This window comes from Mustelus asterias, unplaced genomic scaffold, assembly GCF_964213995.1.
Source record: "Mustelus asterias unplaced genomic scaffold, sMusAst1.hap1.1 HAP1_SCAFFOLD_50, whole genome shotgun sequence".
Classification (NCBI taxonomy): Eukaryota; Metazoa; Chordata; class Chondrichthyes; order Carcharhiniformes; family Triakidae; genus Mustelus; species Mustelus asterias.
The window spans coordinates 292146-312968 of record NW_027590123.1 but is presented as its reverse complement, the minus strand read 5'-3'; the positions used below and the strand labels follow the sequence as shown (position 1 = coordinate 312968).

General features: G+C 45.6%; 3 protein-coding genes across 5 annotated transcripts in view; 1 reads left to right on the top strand and 2 right to left on the bottom strand.

The window, feature by feature from the left end:
• The window catches only part of LOC144483237 (uncharacterized), a 284523-nt gene that overhangs the window by 14584 nt on the left and 249116 nt on the right, over positions 1–20823 (bottom strand). The gene's annotated exons all lie outside the window — the stretch shown is intronic.
• The window catches only part of LOC144483229 (uncharacterized), a 43182-nt gene that overhangs the window by 20477 nt on the left and 1882 nt on the right, over positions 1–20823 (top strand). The window contains exon 2 of one of the 2 annotated variants that reach the window (XM_078202000.1): positions 1728–2810. In XM_078202000.1, coding sequence (XP_078058126.1) covers positions 1728–2810 — 1083 coding nt within the window. Of the gene's footprint in view, positions 1–1286; positions 4985–20823 lie in introns of those variants that run through there. The other variant, XM_078202001.1, reaches the window with a different exon arrangement.
• Positions 13668–20262, bottom strand: LOC144483241 (uncharacterized). Of its 2 annotated transcripts, none has more exons than XM_078202021.1 (2): positions 19473–20262; positions 13668–16490 (listed from the first exon to the last, which is right to left on the bottom strand). In XM_078202021.1, exon 2 carries the CDS (start codon positions 16152–16154, stop codon positions 15465–15467), a length of 690 nt encoding a protein of 229 aa, XP_078058147.1. In that variant the 5' UTR covers positions 16155–16490; positions 19473–20262; the 3' UTR covers positions 13668–15464. The 2 variants fall into 2 exon arrangements, with proteins under 2 accessions (XP_078058147.1, XP_078058148.1); XM_078202022.1 differs by having other exon boundaries at positions 20122–20254.

The window sequence follows — 20823 nt, the reverse complement described above, 5'->3', positions numbered from 1 at the left end:
GAAAAGGATGGTCTTTTTCCTCATGTTCACATTAAAGGGCAGCTTTCCCCAGGAGATGGCTGACATTTAAGGGGACAGAACGTTAATATAGGACAGAGATATGTTTGGTGTTATTATATGGTACCCAGATTAGATATATTATTTATGTTTCTGTAATAAAATACTTTTATTATTAGTTCTTGCATTGTAATATAATGCTGTAGCGATGTTGTACATTTCCAGTCATAAAGTCATTACAGCACAGAAGGAATCCATTCGGTAACTCGAGTCCATGCTGACTCTCTGTATAACATTCCAGTCCCATTCCCACTCGATATCCTCACTCTCCTGAAAGTTTATTTCCTTCAAATGCCCAACCACTTTCATTTTTAAATAGAATCCATAGATATGGATGGAGAGTTACAACTTTTTGGGAATGAAATAGGAAAGAATGTTCCATAGAAACTAGAATTGTCTGCTCTGAATTTCTATCCTATACTGACTGTGATGACTTTTGCAAACTCATTTCATAGGATATTGAATGAGGAATCAAAGGCAAAAATCTCAACTGTCACATCTAGACAGAGTCATATTCCTTGGGATCTGAATATCTTGTAATATGGAACTGTAGCTCCGTTATATATTTCAAGACATCTCTTCCCTCAGAGGGTTGTTAGTCTTTTGGATTTCTCTTCCACAGGGACCAGTGGAGGCTGAGGATCATTGAATATATTCCAGTTAGACAGATCTTTGACTGACAATGGTGTCAAGAGTTATGGGGAACAGACAAGAAGATGGAGCAAAAGCTAATATGTGAGGGGATTTCTTCACTCAAGGATGTGGTAAAGCTTTGGAATTCTCAACCCCTGAGGACAGTGAAGCCTCAGTCATCAACTATTTTCAAGAGAGAGATTGATTGGTTTCTAGATATTGAGGATATCAAGGGATATGGGTTTAGTGTGGGGAGAATGATGCTGAGGTAGATGAACGAATGATCTCATTGAATAGTTTAAAAGGCTCGATGAGCCAAATGGCCGACTGCAGCTCCTATTTGTTATGGTCTCTGTGTCCAGGACAGGAAGCAGTGAGCATGGATCTGTCAATCAGCCTCAATCAGCACCTTCAGGAGAATTGGGAGGGTGAATATTAGATACAGCAGAGTGAGAATGGAGGGAGAGTGTGTGGAATGGAGATTTACAGCTTTTTAGGACTGAAATAGGAAAGAATGTTCGATAGAAACTAGAATTGTCTGTTCTGAATTTCTATCCTGTACTGACACTGATGACTTTTGTAAACTCATTTTCCAGGATACTGAAAGAGGAATCACAGGCTGAAATCTCAAACTTCACGTCTAGATCTGACAGTCATATTCCTTGGGAGCTGAATATCATCGGCCTTTGAATCTAGAAGGAGAAATGATTGTCCAGTCTGTTGATTTGAAAAGATTTGAAATGTCAGTGTGACTGGAAAAGCACCAACACACTGCCACACTTGAGTGAGAGTGTTCCAATGCACTGACTAAAGAGCTTTAACCAGTTACACAGCCTGAATAAATATCACACCATTCACAGCAGGGAGAGACTGTACCCGTGATGTGAGTGTGGACGAGACTTCAACTGATTGTCCACCCAAGAGAGAGGCAAGGACACCTGCACCATGGAGAAACCATGGAAATGTGGGGACTGTGGGAAGAGATACAGAGCCCCATCAGAGCTGGAAGCTCATCGGCGCAACCACACTGGGGAGAGACCATTCACCTGCTCTCAGTGTGGGGAGGGATTCACTCAGTCATTCAGCCTGCAGTCACACCAGCGAGTTCACACTGGGGAGAGACCGTTCACGTGTTCTCAGTGCGGGGAGGGATTCAGTCATTTATCCAGCCTGCGGACACACCAGCGAGTTCACACTGGGGAGAGGCCGTTCACCTGCCCTCAGTGTGGGAAGGGATTCACTTGTTCATCCAGCCTGCAGTCACACCGGCGAGTTCACACTGGGGAAAGGCCATTCACCTGCCCTCAGTGTGGGAAGGGTTTCACTCAGTCATTCAACCTGCGGGCACACCAGCGAGTTCACACTGGAGAGAGGCCATTCACCTGCTCTCAGTGTGGGAAGGGATTCACTCAGTCATCCCACCTGCGGATACACCACCGAGTTCACACTGGGGAGAGGCCATTCACCTGCTCTCAGTGTGGGAATGGATTCACTCAGTCATCCCACCTGCAGACACACCAGCGGGTTCACACTGGGGAGAGACCATTCACCTGCTCTCAATGTGGGGAGGGATTCAGTCGGTCATCCCACCTGCAGACACACCAGCGAGTTCACACTGGGGAGAGGCCATTCACCTGCTCTCAATGTGGGAAGGGATTTACTCAGTCATCCCAGCTGCAGATACACCAGCGAATTCACACTGGGGAGAGGCCATTCACCTGCTCTCAGTGTGGGAAGGGATTCACTCAGTCATCCAGCCTGCTGACACACCAGCGAGTTCACACTGGGGAGAGGCCATTCACCTGCCCTCAATGTGGGAAGGGATTCACTCGATTATCCAGCCTGCGGATACACCAGCGAGTTCACACTGGGGAGAGACCATTCACCTGCTCTCAGTGTGGGAAGGGATTCTGTGATTCGTCCAGCCTGCTGACACACCAGCGAGTTCACACTGGGGAGAGGCCGTTCACCTGCTCTCAATGTGGGAAGGGATTCACTCGGTCCTCCCACCTCCAGATACACCAGCGAGTTCACACTGGGGAGAGACCGTTCAGCTGCTCTGTGTGTGAGAAGAGATTCAGTCTTTCATCCGCCCTGCTGAGACACCAACAAGTTCACGAGTGATTCCAGGGGTTGGATTCTGCTGTCATTGTTTCTGCTCTCAATTACATCCAGGACTGCATTTTGTTCATTCTCACAGTTGGTCAATGGGGAGGGTCGGAGGGTTTCTTTCTGCTGGACTGGCCGGTCTCATGACTTTGCCTCCAGTGGGCTGATGCTCTTTGAGTCGTGTTACCAAATTTCACACGGATCACAGAGTGACAGGGTGTTAGGAAGTTAAGAGTCACTATTTTTGTTTGAAATCCCCTCAAATGCCCATCCAATTTCCTTTGTAATTGTTTATTGTCTCCACTTCCTCCACCCTCGTAGGCAGCGAGTTCCAGCTCATTACCATTCGCTGCATCAAAATATTCTTCGTCACATCCCACCCCCACGCATCTGTGATCCAAAACCTTAAATCTGTGTCCCCCTCATCCTTGTCCCATCAGCTAATGGGAACAGCTTTTCTTTGTCCACCTTATCTAAACCTGTCAGAATCTTGTCCACCTCTATCAAATCTCCCCTCAACCTCCTTTGTTCCAAGGGAAACAACCCCAGCCTGACATTGACAATAAAGAACAAACTAACAGAATATGTTAATACCTGAAATCAAATGGGAATGTTTAATTTCTGTTTTAAAGATATTGTGAATATATTGTCCTGGACAATAACAGAATTGGAATAACTCACCTTGGGTGTGGTTGAATGGAATACCTCAATCTGATATTCACCTACAGTCTAGTGAAAGTCTGGAATGTGTAGCTGGAAATCCCTCCCTAACAGCACTGTGGGTGTACTAACACCTCAGGCATTGTAACAGTTCAGGATGGCAGCGTTGGGGTTGACCATGGCCGAGGCAGCTACATACAGCCACATATTCTGTTATAATTGAAGGACTGCGGATTGAATGTGAGGCATTATGGGACTGGACTATCTTAACCACATTCCTGTGACTGCTCAGTTTCTGCAATCACGGACCATTAAAGCTGCCCAACAGAGGACCTGGTGAGAATATTTACTCAGAATGAGCTAAAATTAGCTAAAACAAAGATTTTGCAGCTGGCAACATGTTTGGGATTTTAAATCAACAAAGACTTGATGTTTCCGATAAAATCAGGCCTTGGAAGTTGGCTAAAAAAAGTTTAAGTTATAATGAAGGGGAATGAAGGATCTTGTGTCTTATTTTAATCAAGGAGTTGTGAGCTTAGACCATAAGACATCGGAGCAGAAATGGGCCACCAGACCCATCGAGTCTTCTCCGCTATTCGATCATGGCTGATATTTTTCTCATCCCCATTCTCCTGCCTTTTCCCCATAACCCCTGATCCCCTTATTAATCAAGAACCTATCTATCTCTGTCTTACAGACACTCAATGAACTGACCTTCACAGCCTTCTGTGGCAAAGAGTTCCACAGATTCACCACTCTCTGGCTGAAGAAATTCCTCCTCATCTCTGTTTTAAAGGATCATCCCTTTAGGCTGAGGTTGTGCCCTCTAGTTTTTTCCCACTAAGTTTCAATAAGATCTCCCTTCATCCTTCTAAACTCCAATGAGTACAGACCCAGAGTCCTCAACCATTCTTCATACGACGACAAGCTCTTCATTCCAGAGATCATTCTTGTGAAGCTCCTCCAGACCCTTTCCAAGACCAGCATATCGTTCCTTAGATGTGGGGCTCAAAACTGCTCACAATACTCCAAATGGGGTCTGACCAGAGCCTTATACAGTCTCAGAAGTACATCGCTGCTCTTGTATTCTAGCCCTCTTGACATGAATGCTAACATTGCATCTGCCTTTCGAACTGCCAACTAAACCTGCACGTTAACTTTAAGAGAATCTTGAACAATGACTCCCAAGTCCCTTTGTGCTTCTGATTGCCGAAGCATTTCCCCATTTAGAAAATAGTCTATGCCTCCATTCCTCCTACCCAAGTGCATAATCTCACACTTTTCCACATTGTATTCCATCTGCCACTTCTTTGCCCACTCTCCGAGCCCATCAAAGTCCTTCTGCAGCCCCCCTGCTCCCTCAATACTACCTGTCCCTCTACATATCTTTGAATCATCTGCAAACTTAGCAACAGTGCCTTCAGTTCCATCTTCCAAATCATTAATGTATATTGTGAAACGTTTGTGGTGCTCTGTCGCTTTAAGAAGCTATAGCTGCGAGAGAGAATGCTGAGGATTCATTGTTTGAAATTTACGAGCTGTGAGAATCTGTGTGTTTCATTTGTTTTATGTGGATGTTTGTAGATGTGTTTTATTATTGTTTTGGGCTACATTTGTTAAGGTTTATCTTTCTGGGGAATTAACCTTATCTTGAGTCTTTAATTAAAGGCATTTCTGGAAGTTTAGAAACAGAACCACAAGAACGCTTAAGGAATTAATTTTGTTTATTGTTGTAAAGCACATGCTATGTTTCTCTGTTTGTGTGTGGATGATATTTGTTGAATGCTTCAAGCTTTCAGGTTTTCTGTCTGTGATTTAAATCAAACAGATTTAAATAAAGGACGTGTAATTAATAAAGCTTTTTTTCATAAAAGTTGTGAACCTGGAGCCACATTTACTGGCCAGAGACATGATTCCAGGAAACTTTGCTAAACTTGTGGGAATTTTAATCCAGATTCAAACTCACACATGTGAGTATGAGAGAGTTTTAATTGTAATGGTTATTTAAAATTTGGGACATGTGAAATAATTCTGACCATTCCTGTGTTCATTGAATCATAGAATCCCTCCAGTGCAGAAGGGACCATTCGGACCATCGAGTCTGCACCATCTCTCCAACAGAGCACCTTACCCAGGCCCTCTCCCCTGCCCTATCCCTGTAATCTCACACATTTCCATGGCTAACCTATCTAACCCACACAGCTTGGGAGACGAAGAGGGAATTCAACATTGCAAATCCACTGAACCTGGGCATCTTTGGTCTGTGGGTGGAAACTGGAGCACCCGGAGGAAGCCCACGCAGACACAGGGAGAACATGCAAATTCCAAACAGACACTCACCCAAGGCTGGAATTAAATGCCTGACGCTGTGAGGCAGCAGTGCTAACCACTGTGCCACCATGTCACCCGATAGTTGAGGCCAAAACATTGTCTGATTTCAAGAAGATATGAGATATACTCTTGGGGCTAAAGGGATCAAGGGATATGGAAGGAAGGGGCGAATCAGGAAATTGAATTCAATGATCAGCCATGATCAAGATGAATGGTGGAGCAGGTTCAAGGGGCCGAATGGCCTACTCCTGCTTCTAGTTTCTATGTTTCTCTCCACTGGGCCAGCATTCCACCCAGTGGCACAGTGGTTAGCACTGCTGCCTCAAAAAAGCAAATACAACAATGGCTTTGGCATCTGCTACAATGTGACTGACAGATTGACAACGGAGTCAAGGGCATCAGGAGTACAAGATACCCCTGGGAGGTGGAGAAGAATGTGACGGAGATTACGAGCGGGTCCTTGATAGGTTTTCTAAAGAGATTCAGAAAGGAAATAGGGAGTTGGAAAAAGTCCAGAATAAATTAATTTCCAGTTACATTGGAAACCTGTTGCCTCACAGCTGAGTACAAAATATAAAGAGTTGAGAGAACTGGTGGATAAGCTGCAGAATGGAGCTGATTGCTGGCAGGAGAGCACGTCTGACCTGGACAATCAGTTACATTGGGAACAGGGGGCAGATGATAGGGTGAGTGGAGCTCAGAAAAATCTACTGCTGTTCGGCCAAACTCTGGAACAAGATATTGATTTACAGTCAGAAAATATCAGATCAAGTGAAGAGTTAGAAAATGCCATGGGGACTTTGAGGAAGTTAACTCAACCACAAAGAGACACCTTCCTGAAGCAGACCACTCCCTGTGTTTAGCCAAAGTCAAACAACCTGAGACACAAATCAGTCACCAGCGATCAGATGTAGTTGTTTTCTCCAAAAAAAAGAATCACTGAAAGCACTCCTCCCTCTCCTCTGCCTCTCCTGTGTGATAAGGGAATGCCGGTGTGTGAGGTTAGCCATGACCTTTGCACCGTCATGATCCACAACGCTTACTCCAAGTTGGTTTGCTCAGTTGAAGGAATACCGTACATTTGAGTCATAATTGTTGAGGCAGGGCGTTGTTTGCAAGCATCACAGATTCGAAGAATTAGTTTGGAAAGGGAATAAAAATTAATTTAATTTGAACAGCCGTGAGTTTCTGTTTGAAATAAATTCAGACTGTACTAAAATGTGAAAGGAATGTATTTGGGTTTGAAATTAACTTGTTCAAGGTTAGAATTGTGAAGGACAATTTGCTCCCAAAACAGAAAGATAAGGCTGCAGTTTGGCAGCAAACCAGTTCCAACTTTCCAAAACATTTGAGTTAAAATTGTTGAGATTCAGTTAACAACACATTTCACAAAGTATTTCTTTCAACTTTGATTAAGTAGCAAATATTGAAAATTGAAATTGGTGTTCAAAAAAGGATAGATAAAAGAGATGAAATTTGAACAAAATTGAAGAAAATAACACGAGAGAAGTTTTTTAAATTATGTAAGTTGATGGAATTGCCAAGTTTCCTCTGCCCACTCCCCGCCTCTCTCGGTTCCACAGAGAAGTTAACCCTTTCAGCAGACAGCTGATTTTTATAAATCTCCACACAGCCTTTGTTTTTTAATGTAACCTGTGATTGGACACATTAACTCACTGGGATCTTGGCCAGAGACAGATGGATTGTTTGTGGGGGTTTTTTAAACAGGTGATGATGGTTTCCAGCTCTGAGTGAAGGCAACAGTTTTGAGAATTAAAACAGAGAATAAAAGACTTTACTTTTCAGAAAGCCAACAAGCCTGCTTTTGAGATTGGAATTGATAAATATCTGACATGAGTTGCTATTTCAAGCATTTAAAATGGAAATTACCTGGTGTTTAAGGGAAAGAACAAAGTTGATAATGCCTGGAATCAAACAGAAATGTTTGGTTTCTGTTAAAAGATATTATGAGAATATTTAATGATTTATTTAACTCTAAAGATTCTCGAGAACTCCTGAAAGTGTAGTTTAAAGGAATCCATACATTTGGGTGTTTATGAAGATTTGAGTGAAAGGGAAGTCGAGGTGAGATGAATGAGGTGACAGTTTTCTCTTGGAGATACTTGTTTCTTTGTCTATGAATTATTTGAGAGAACTGAATTTGATAATCTGGCCACCATCTGAGACATTGGGACTGTACAGGAGGAAACAAGCAAAGACATAAACCTGACTTTGGATTTTCTTCTGAAGATTCTGGCAGAATTACTGAATGGTGCATCCTTTGTAAGACAGTAGCATCCAGGATGATGAAACTATTTGGTAAAATACACAGCACAATCCCGAAAGACCTGATGGACCTTCCACAAATGCAAAACAATGATTTGTGGGAGAGGGCAGAGAGATGCCAACAAGCAGGACAAAAGAACACACTCTGGTTTAAAAGAAAATGAGTGACAACATTTAACAGGGAGGGAAATGAGTGAAGATGGCTTATGAAGGTGAGATTCCAACAGAGAATTAAAGAAGGAATTGGAACACCGATGTGAGATTGCAGAAGTGGTTTGAAGATTGGGAATTAACTAACATCCGAGAGTACACGGTGCAGCTGCACTGAAAAATGAAGGGCAGTCCAGTGTCACAGTGGTTAGCACTACTCCCTTACAGCGCCAAGGACCCAAATCCAGCCTCGGATGACTGCCTGGATAGAGTTTGCACATTCTCCTTGTGTCTGCCTGGGTTTCCTTTAGGTGCTCCGGTTTCTTGCCTTCATCCAAAGATGTGCGGGTTAGGTTGATTGGCCATAGTAAATTGTGCCTTATTGCCAGCTGGACTAGCAGGGTAAATAAGTGGGGTTATGGGGATATGGCCTGGATGGGATTGTGGTCTGTGCAGACTCGATGGGCCACCTTCTGCGTTGTCATGATTCTATGATTAAATGGGACTTTCTCAGCTACTTGACTAAATGACATGAAATGGTTAATATGGTCTGAAGAGTAAGAAATCACTTTGAAATGATAAAGGCACTGACACATACACCATATAGAAACTGACTGTAAGAACAAATTAAATGGAATTTTCGATTAGGTCAAATGAAGGGGAGGGAGAAATAATACATAATCAGAATTAATTACAAGATGGATACAGGTGAAGGGACAGCTTGAGAATTTTTTTAAGTCTATGCAATTTGTATGGGAATTATATGTTATCACTGCTTTTATATCCAATTATACCGCTTCAATTATATCTAAAAATTAGTTATGAGAAGAAGATTGTAAAGGGAAAGGAAGTTGGCTACCTCGGACAAAGCCAATGAACAAAAGGGGGGAAATGTCAGAGTGAATTAGGGTAACAGAGTGAGTGTAGGGTAACAAAGTTTGCAGACGACACAAAGATAAGTGGAAAAGTGAATCGTGTGGAGGGCGTAGAAGGTCTGCAGAGAGATTTGGACAGGCTGAGTGAGTGGGCGAGGATCTGGCAGATGGAGTATAACGTTAACAAATGCGAGGTTATTCGCTTTGGTAGAAATAATAGCAAATTGGATTATTATCTAAATGGAAAGAAATTACAACATGCTGCTGTGCAGAGGGACCTGGGGGTCCTTGTGCATGAGACGCAAAAACCCAGTCTGCAGGTGCAACAGGTGATCAAGAAGGCAAATGGGATGTTGGCCTATATCGCAAGGGGGATAGAATATAAAAGCAGAGATGTCTTGCTGCATCTGTACAGGGCATTGGTGAGGCCAAGCTGGAATATTGTGTGCAGTATTGGTCCCCTTATTTGCGGAAGGATATATTGGCCTTGGAGGGAGTGCAGAGAAGGTTCACCAGGTTGATACCAGAGATGAGGGGTGTTGATTATGAGGAGAGACCGAGCAGATTGGGTTTGTACTCGTTGGAATTTAGAAGGCTGAGGGGGGATCTTATAGAGACCTATAAGATAATGAAGGGGCTGGATAGGGTAGAGGTGGAGAGATTCTTTCCACTTAGAAAGGAAACTGGAACTAGAGGGCACAGCCTCAAAATAAAGAGGGGTCGGTTTAGGACAGAGTTGAGGAGGAACTTCTTCTCTCAGAGGGTGGTGAATCTCTGGAATTCTCTGCCCATTGAAGTAGTGGAGGCTACTTCGTTGAATATGTTTAAATCACGGATAAATGGATTCCTGATCGGTATGGGAATTAGGGGTTATGGGGATCAGGCGGGTAAGTGAAACTGATCCACTTCAGATCAGCCATGATCTTATTGAATGGCGGGGCAGGCTCGAGGGGCTAGATGGCCTACTCCTGCTCCTATTTCTTATGTTCTTATGTTCTTATGATTTCGTAAAAGGGGTGATAGATGTAACACCCCTGCATTAGAGTAAAATCACATGTTTGTCAAATGTTCTACATCAAGGTTCTAATATCAGCAAGGTTGTTTACTTGTTTGAGGAACAAACAGTTTCTAGATTATAGACAAACCTTGGGTGAAGTTTTAATAATAAACCTATATAGGCAAGATAGGAATTTTAGATCAATGATTTGTATTCTGACGAACAGTACAGCATTGATATCTGTCTTGTAGCTGAGAGCTGTGTCAGAATGCTCAGTGGGATTTGTGAGTGAACTTGGGCTTTGCAGGTTGGACTCTGGTTGTGGAGGTACTGAATGCCCCTGGGGCAGGATTTTGGGAAATCGCCTTTGGATCAGGAACCTGAGGAAAATTCGTATTTCTACAGGGGTGGCCACCCATTTGAAGTGATAAAAGTCGCTTGTGTAGTTCATCATTGTACCTTTTTTTAAAATAAATTTCAACTCATTTGCTATTTCAGATGCTTTTCTTGGTGGTTAAGTCCCTTTCAAATTAAAGCATTTAGAGCGTCAATATGGAACTGAGTTACCATGCTGTTGTAACCAAATCAAATTGAGTCTAAATATTAATAGATGTCCCTTTAAAACTGACAGAAGAGCTCTATTAAAGTTCAAAAAAGATTCACAAGGATGTTAGCAGAGCTGAGTGTGTTTAAGTCACAGGATGGATTGAACAGGCTGGGGATAATTTCTCCAGGAAAGAGAAGGCTGAAGACTGACCTGATGGGGACTTTAATGGGTGTGATAGGGTTGACATCATCAAGTCATCACTGTGATTACAGGATAGAAATCCGGAACTGACAAATCTAGTTCTCACAGAAAATCCTTCTTCATCTCAAATTATAAATCTCTGTCCCCACACACTCCCTCCTTCCTAAAGTAACGTTTATTTATTAGTCAAAAGCAAGGTTTACATTAAGACTGCAATGAAGTTACTGTGAAATTCCCCTAGTCGCCACATTCCAGCGCCTGTTGGGGTCAATGCACCCTAACCAGCACGTCTTTCAGACTGTGGGAGGAAAGCGGAGCCCCGGGGGAAATCCACGCAGACCTATTGATTGTAACATTAAGTCATCCTAATATCCTCCTCTTGCTTTTTCTCCAATTTTCCTCCCCTGAAGGTGCTGACTCTCGAATTCAGTCTCATACTCACCTATTGCCCTCCCCAATATGTCACCCAGTTCTCTAAATCATTCCACCTAAAGTTAACAACCTGTTTTGCAATAAGGTGACATTCCAATCCAATCCAGTGATACCCCATGTGTACTTTGTAAAAGGGCGGGGACACTGCGCCCCACTTTCCATTCCAGTCCCAGGGTTTTGGAGACTGCGGTCCGGATGCGTAATGGCGGCTGCACCTCCCACACTCCATCGCGCTGCAGAAAACGCTCTACCCGTCGCGCGGCGGGCGGCCCGGGACTGCGCATGTCCAAGGGAGAGGCAACATCTTTGTTGATTTAAAATCCCAAACACGTTACACCCAAACACCGGCAAAATCTTTGTTCTTTATCTGGGGATAAAATTCTCAGTTATTCCAAATTCCTCCAGGCTATGCTTAATATTTCCGCATTTAACTTATTCCCAGAAATCCTCAATTATAAACTAAAATAGACACACGAGTTTCCGGGCAGTCTCAGGAATATGGTCAAGATAGTCCAGTCCCACAATGCCTCACATTCAATCTGCAGTCCTTCAACTATAACACAATATGTGGCTGTATGTAGCTGCCTTGGCCATGGTCAACCCAACCCCAAGGGTGCCTTCTTGAACTGCTGCAATGCCTGAGGTGTACGTACACCCACAGTGCTGTTAGGAAGGGACTTCCAGTTACTGAGAGAGACAAGGGATGAAATTGCTGGGCCTCTAACAGAAATCTTTGTTTCTTCATTGGACACAGGTGAGGTCCCAGAGGATTGGAGAATAGCAAATGTGGTCCCGTTATTTAAGAAGGGTAGCAAGGATAACCCGGGTAATTATAGGCCAGTGAGCTTGACGTCTGTGGTAGGGAAATTGTTGGAGAAGATTCTTAGAGATAGGATCTGTACACATTTAGAACTGAATAATCTCATTAGCAATAGACAACATGGTTTTGTGCAAGGGAGGTCATGCCTCACAAATTTGGTTGAGTTTTTTGAGGCGGTGACAAAAATGACTGACGAGGGAAGGGCCGTGGATGTCATCTACATGGATTTTAGTAAAGCATTTGACAAGGTCCCTCATGGCAGGCTGGTGCAAAAGGTTAAATCTCACGGGATCAAAGGTGAGCTCGCTAGATGGGTACAGAACTGGTTTGGCCATAGAAGACAGAGGGTAGCAGCGGAGGGGTCTTTTTCTGATTGGAGGTCTGTGACTAGTGGTGTTCCGCAGGGCTCTGTATTGGGACCTCTGCTGTTTGTGATATATATAAATGATTTGGAAGAAGATGTAGCAAGTCTGATTAGTAAGTTTGCGGACGACACAATGATTGCTGGAGTTGTGGATTGTGATGAACATTGTCAGAGAATACAGCAGGATATAGATAGGCTGGAAAATTGGGCGGAGAAATGGCAGATGGAACTTAATCCAGATAAATGCGAAGTGATGCATTTTGGTAGATCTAATGCAGGGGGGAGCTATACAATAAATGGCAGAACCATCAGGAGTATAGACACGCAGAAGGATCTGGATGTGCAAGTCCACAGAACCTTAAAGGTGGCAACACAGGTGGAAAGGGTGGTGAAGAAGGCATATGGCATGCTTGCTTTTATTGGACGGGGCATAGAGTATAAAAGTTGGGGTCTGATGGTGCAGATGTATAGAACATTGGTTCGGCCACATTTGGAATACTGCGTCCAGTTCTGGTCGCCACACTACCAGAAGGACGTGGAGGCTTTGGAGAGAGTGCAGAAAAGGTTTACCAGGATGTTGCCTGGTATGGAGGGTATTAGCTATGAGGAAGGGTTGTTCTCCCTGGAAAAACAGAGGTGGAGGGGCGGCCTAATAGAAGTTTATAAAATTATGAAGGGCATAGATAGGGTGAACAGTTGGAAGCTTTTTCCCAGGTCAGAAACGACAAACACAAGGGGTCACAAGTTCAAGGTAAGGGGGGGGCAAGGTTCAATACAGATATGCAGGGGACGTATTTTAATGATAACCATATGAACAGACTGGGAATAGAGGGATACAAACGGATGGTCTCGTTAGGAACACATGATCGGTGCAGGCTTGGAGGGCCGAAGGGCCTGTTCCTGTGCTGTATTGTTCTTTGTTCTTTAAAATAGACACATGAGTTTCCGGGCAGTCACAGGAATATGGTCAAGATAGTCCAGTCCCACAATGCCTCACATTCAATCTGCAGTCCTTCAATTATAACAGAATATGTGGCTGTATGTAGCTGCCTTGGCCATGGTCAACCCCAACCCTAAGGGTGCCTTCTTGAACTGCTGCAATGCCTGAGGTGTACGTACACCCACAGTGCTGTTAGGAAGGGAGTTCCAGCTACATATTCCAGACTTTCACTAGACTGTAGGTGGATTCCAGATTGATATATTCCATTCAACCACACCCAAGGTGAGTTATTCCAATTCCTTTATTGTCCAGGACAATATATTCACAATATCTTTAAAACAGAAATTAAACATTCCCATTTGATTTCAGGTATTAACATATTCTGTTAGTTTGTTCTTTATGTCAATGTCAGGCTGGTGTTGTTTTCCTTGGAGCAAAGGAGGTTGAGGGGAGATTTGATAGAGGTGGACAAGGTTCTGACAGGTTTAGATAAGGTGGACAAAGAAAAGCTGTTCCCATTAGCTGATGGGACAAGGACGAGGGGGGACACAGATTTCTTGTTTTGGGTCAGAGATGCAAGGGAGGGGGAGTGGGGGGCGGGCGGGGGGGGGGGGGGGGGCGGTGGAGATGTGAGGAAGAATATTGTGATGCAGTGAATGGTGATGACCTGGAACTCGCTGCCTACGAGGGTGGAGGAAGTAGCGACAATAAACAATTAAAAAGGAAATTGGATGGGCATTTGGGATGTTCCAAACAGAATGAAGAACAAAGAAAATTACAGCACAGGAACAAGCCCTTTGGCCCTCCAAGCCTGGAGCAACCATGCTGCCCGTCTGAACTAAAACCCCTACCCTTCCGGGGACCATATCCCTCTATTCCTATGCTATTCATATATTTGTCAAGACACATCTTAAAAGTCACTGCCGTATCTGCTTCCACTACCTTCCCCGGCAACGGGTTCCAGGCACCCACCACGCTCTGTGTAAAAAACCTGCCTTGTACATCTCCTTTAAACCTTGCCCCTCGCACCTTAAACCTATGCCTCTAGTAATTGACTCTTCCACCCTGGGAAAAAGCGTCTGATTATCCACTCTGTCCATGACCCTCATAATCTTGTAGACTTCTATCAGGTCGCCCCCCTCAACCTCCGTTGTTCCAGTGAGAACAAACCAAGTTTCTCCAACCTCTCCTCATAGCTAATGCCCTCCATACCAGGCAACATCCTGGTAAATATTTTCCATACCCTCTCCAAAGCCCCCACTTCCTTCTGGTAGTGTGGTGACCAGAAATGAACACTAGATTCCAAGTGCGGTCTAACTAAGGTTCTATAAAGCTGCAACATGACTTGCCAATTTTTAAACTCAATGCCCCGGCCGAAGAAGGCAAGCATGCCGTATGCCTTCTTGATTATCTTCTCCACCTCATTGCCACTTTCAATAACCTGTGCACCTGTACACCCAGATCCCTCTGCCTATGAATACTCTGAAGGGTTCTCCATTTACTGTATATTTCCCATCTGTATTAGACCTTCCAAAATGCATTACCTCACATTTGTCCGGATTAAACTTCATCTGCCATCTCTCTGCCCAAGTCTCCAACTGATCTATATCCTGCTGTATCCTCTGCCAGTCCCCATCGCTATCCGCAATTCCACCAACCTTTGTGTCGTCCACAAACTTACCAATCAAACCAGTTACATTTTCCTCCAAATCATTTATATATATTACAAACAGCAAAAGTCCCAGCACTGATCGCTGAGGAATGTCACTTGTCACAGCCCTCCATTCAGAAATGTACCTTTGCACTGCCAACCTCTGTTTTCTTCTGACTAAATATCTCTAAATTTCCTAACACCCTGTCACTCTGTGATCCTTGTGACATTTGAAACCAGGTATTCACAAAAAGGTTCAAAGAGCATCAGCCCACTGGAGGCTGAGACCGGCCAGTCCAGCACAAAGAAACCCTCTGACCCTTCCCATTGACCAACTGTGAGAATGAACAAAATGCAATCCTGGATGCAACTGAGAGCAGAAACAATAACAGCAGAATCCAACCCCTGTCATCACTCGTGAACTCGCTGGTGTCGCAGCAGCCGGAATGAAACGCTGAAACCCTTCCCACACTGAGAGCAGGTGAATGGCCTCTCCCCAGTGTGAACTGGCTGATGTGTCCGCAGGGTGGATGACCGAGTGAAGCCCTTCCCACACTGAGAGCAGGTGAATGGTTTCTCCCCTGTGTGAACTCGCTGGTGTGTCCGCAGGTCGGGTAACCGAGTGAATCCCTTCCCACACTGAGAGCAGGTGAACGGCCTCTCCCCAGTGTGAACTCGCTGGTGTGTCTGCAGGCTGGATAACTGAGTGAATCCCTTCCCACACTGAGAGCAGGTGAATGGCCTCTCCCCAGTGTGAACTCGCTGGTGTGTCTGCAGGCTGGATAACTGAGTGAATCCCTTCCCACACTGAGAGCAGGTGAATGGCCTCTCCCCAGTGTGAACTCGCTGGTGTGTCCGCAGGTGGGATGACTGAATGAATCCCTTCCCACATTGAGAGCAGGTGAATGGTCTCTCCCCAGTGTGAACTCGTTGGTGTGTCCGTAAGCTGGAGAACTGATTAAATCCCTTCTCACACTGAGAGCAGATGAACAGCCTCTCCCCAGTGTGGCTGCGCCGATGAGCTTCCAGCAGACATGGGGCTCTGTATCCCTTCCCACAGTCCCCACATTTCCATGGTTTCTCCATGGTGCAGGTTTCCATGCCTCACTCTTGGGTGGACAATCAGTTGAAACTTCGTCCACACACAGGACAAGATTACAGTCTCTACCCGCTGTGAATGGTGTGATATTTATTCAGACTGTGTAACTGGTTAAAGCTCTTTAGTCAGTGCATTGGAACACTCTCACTCAAGTGTGGCAGTGTGTTGATGCTTTTTCACTCACACTGACATTTCAAATCTTTTCAAATCGACAGACTGGACAATCATTTCTCCTTCTGGATTCAAAGTCCGATGATATTGAGGTCCCAAGGAACACGATTCTGTCACGCCTAGACATGACGTTTGAGATTTCGGCCTGTGATTCCTCTTTCAATATCCTGAAAATGAGTTTCCAAAAGTCATCAGTGTCAGTACAGGATAGAAATTCAGAACAGACAATTTCTATGGAACATTCTTTCCTCTCTCATTCCCCAAAAGCTGTAAATCTCCATCCCACACACTCTCTCCCCATTCTCAGCAGGTCTGGCAGCACCTAGATGGAGAGAAAAGAACTGATGTTTCAGAGCTTTGACAAAGGGTCATTTAGACAAGAAACATCAGCTCTTTTCTCTCCTTACAGATGCTGCTAGGCCTGCTGAGATTTTCCAGCATTTTCTCCCTTGGCTTCAGACGCCAGCATCCGCAGTAATTTGCTTTTATAAGGCTACAGATACCTCCTCCCAAGTAACGTGCGTGTGCCCAAGACATCACCACTTGTTTCCCTTATTTCTTTAGCCCTCATGGTGCTCTCTGCAGTAAACACAGAGGAGAAGTATTCATTAAAAATCTCACCCATCTCCTGTAGCTCCACACACAGATGGCCATACTGATTTTTAAGGGGATCTATTCTCTCTCTAGCCACCCTTTTACTCTTAATATAGCTATAGAACCTCTTGGAATTTTCTTTAATGTTACCAGCCAGATCCATATCATACCCTCTTTTTGTCCTCCTGATTTCCCTCTTCAGTATTTTCTTACACTTTTTATAGTCAGAGTGATTCACTTGTCCCCGATTGCCTAAACCCAATGTCTGCTTCCTTCTTTTACCTGACCAGAGCCTCAATGTCCCTTGTCTGCCAGAGATCCTTAAATTTACCATTCTTTCCCTGCATCTTAACAGGAATATACTGCCCCTGGACTCTTGATATCACACTTTTAAAACCTCCCATTTGCCAGTCATTCCTTTCCCTTCAAACAAACTCACCTAATCGATATCTGCTCGATCCTGCGTAATGCCCACAAAAGTGGCCCTGCTCCAGTTTAGGGCCTTGACCTGTGGACCTGTCCTATCTTTTTCCTGAACTATTTTGAAACTATTGGTGCTCCCAATAGTGCTCCCTGACTGACACTTCAGTCACTTGCTCCACCTCATTTCTTAACTGTCTAATAGAAAGTGAGTCCAGGAATTGATAATGAAAAATAAGGAGCTGGGAGATGAATTGAACAAGTATTTTGCCTCGGTGTTCACAATAGAGGATACAGTTAAAACTCAGAAACAGCTGGAAATCAGAAAACAGAAGTGTGGGATGAACTCTGAAAAAGCACAATTCCCAGGGAAGTGGTCCTCAGCAAACTGTTGGAGCTGTGGGCTGATGAGTCCTCAGGTCCTGCTGGCCTTCATTCTCGGGTCTTAACAGAGTGAGATAGTTGATGTGTTGTTCAATTTTCTAAAATTCCCCATCGGGAATTGGATAAAGGGAAACCGGTGGATGTGCTGTACTCAGATTTCCAGAAGACATTTGATGAGGTGCCACATGAAAGGTTATTGCAGCAAATAAAAGTTCATGCTGTGGGGATAACATATTGGCGCGGATAGAAGATTGGCTAACAGCAAACAGTGGGCAGAAATGGATCATTTTCTGGTTCGAGAGAGCGAGAAACCTGGACCAACCTTTCCAGAGTCTGCACCCTCCCTGGATTCACTTCCTTTCTCTTCAGTTGCTGCAAGTCCCCAATTTCCCCCAGAATGAGAAAAGAAATGGAAAGGGGGTTGAAGAGAAAGTGTTTTACTCACAGATGTTTGGGTCTTCCGAGATTGCATCTACCTGGGCCACACCTTTCAAGGCACAGGAATCCCAGCGAGAGCAGCATTCAACAAGCCCCAGCCGAAACAAAAAGTTCTTGCACAAGTCACGAACCCAAGCACTTGAAACAGAAACTTCACGCCGACCAAGGCGTTCCTCCCAGCGGCCACATTTCCAAAAGCTCACCGCAAGGCGCGCATTAAGCCCGCCTTGAACTCCTTATCCTCTGCCCGCCCCCTGCCTGGAGCACACTATACTGGCCAACACGCAAAGCGAACGGCCAATATGGTGGACTGGCTGGACAATCCAATCTTTCCCACTCACAGATGTTTGAGACAGGAGGAAGTTTGAGTCTGTCTGAAGATCAATCTTCATTCACACAAAGCCCACGCTCTGATTGGCTGGAAGACCAGAGTCCTTCCGGTCCTCCAACTCTTCCCATTGGTCAACACCTCAGCATGAAGATCAGAGGGTGGGTTCTCCCCCGCACATGCGCAGCTTCCCCTCTCCCTCGCACATGTGTAGTCCTGGGCCGGGGGGAGGGGGAGCTCACTGAGCGGCTTCTCGCTCTTGCCGGAGCCGTCAGCCGGTTGCCTGGAAACCTTGGTTCAAGGAGGTGTAGGGGGAGGGGAACAATGGGTGGGGGCGGGGCTCCTGGGTCCGCGCGCCCGGACCTGCGCACTGGAACCCAGAGACGTCAACGCGGAGCAGAGTGATTCCTAATGGCTGATTCAGGCAGGGCTCTATTGTGACGTCACAATGCGGAAGTTGTCCAATGAGCTTCCGAGTGAAACTCCCTCCTCTGTTCAACATCTGGGAGGAAATCAATGTTTCCCCCTTTCCATTTCTTTCCTCATTCTGGGGGAAGTTGGGGACTTGCAGCAACTGAAGGAAATGAAGTGAATTCGGTCTGTATATTCCACACATTTTTACTCCAGTAATGTAGACATTTATCTGTCTGGCAGCCTGCATGGAAATTTTCAGCTCTCTGCATCCAGGGCAAGAAGCAGTGAGCATGGATCTGTCAATCACACATGAGGATGGCCTCAACCGGGATCTTGGGTTCATGTCACACTATCTGTAACCCCCACGACTTGCCTGGGCTTGCAAAATCTCACTAACTGTCCTGGCTGGACACAATACACATCTCTTTAACCTGTGCTTAACCCTCTCTCCACTCTCATTGTCTGTGCCTTTAAGACTTGATTACGTTTAAAGACTCGTATTCCAACCATTATTTTGTAAATTGAGTTTGTGTCTTTATATGCCCTGTTTGTGAACAGAACTCCCACTCACCTGATGAAGGGGCAGCGCTCTGAAAGCTTGTGGCTTGTGCTACCAAATAAACCTGTTGGATTTAAACCTGGTGTTGTGAGATTACTTACTGTGCTTACCCCAGTCCAACGCCGGCACATCTTTGGACTGTGGAAGGAAACCGGAACACCCGGAGGAAACCCACACAGACACGGGGAGAATGTAGAAACTCTGCACAGACAGTGACCCGAGGCTGGAATTGAACCCGGGTCCCTGGCGCTGTTAGGCAGCTGCACTAACCACTGTGCCACCGGGACACATGTCAGTGCCATCGCCCGACTCCAGCCCAGTCTCAGCTCATCTGGAACCCTCACCCATTCCATTGTGACCTCACACCCTCACCCATTCCATTGTGACGTCACACCCTCACCCATTCCATTGTGACGTCACACCCTCACCCATTCCATTGTGACGTCAGGGCTTCACTCTCCGATCACAATCCCTGCCGGCCTCCCACATGCAGCCTCAATGGCGGCAGTCAGCCCGGGTCTAACACTACAAGCTGCCGCTCCATTTGGTACAAAGGGGGGGACCGGGAAGTTCATTTCCGGGGATTGGGTTTGAACAACATGTTTACAAAGCCTCTCCACCCACCCGCCACATTTATCATTCCCCGCACGCCGCCCTCTACCTCGTATTGCTCTCGCTTCCAAACTAAAACCGGCCGTCCGTCGCCATTACCCGCACTGATGTGGAGATGCCGGCTTTGGACTGGGGTAAACACAGCAACAAGTCAAACAACACCAGGTGAAAGTCCAACAGGTTTATCTGGTTCACCCGCACTGCGCATGCTTCAGGTCCCGCCTCTCATTCACTCTGATTGGTTGGAGGACCAGCCGCTCCCGCTCAGTCCTCCAGCCCCGCCCCTCATTCACACCGATTGGTTGGAGGACCAGCCGCTCCCGCTCGGTCCTCCAGTACCGCCCCCTCTTCCTATTGGTCCGGCGCTGCCGTCAATCAGTGCCCGGGCATTGTGATGTGGAGCATGCGCAGTGTCATTGCTGTCCTTGGCGCTTGTTTGTCCCGGAGAAGCGGAGTCAGCGTTAGGCGGTGGCTGGGAGGATTTGGAAACACTTTGTGGATCCGCAAACCCTTCAGAATCATTGTCAGCTCCCTGGTTTGCAGCTGCGGGGCTTCTCCCTCCCTCCCTCCCGGGAACAGGCCCAGGTTAACGGCCCCATCCTGGCTCAGCCACTGGAGGATGGTTCACATCAGAGGATGGGGGAGGGGGACAATAAATAAGAGGTTACACTTTGGCCTCAAATCAATGAGGACTCTGATCTCTGGGAAGGAAGGAAACCCTGGGAGGTGGGCGGGGAGGATTCACAAACAC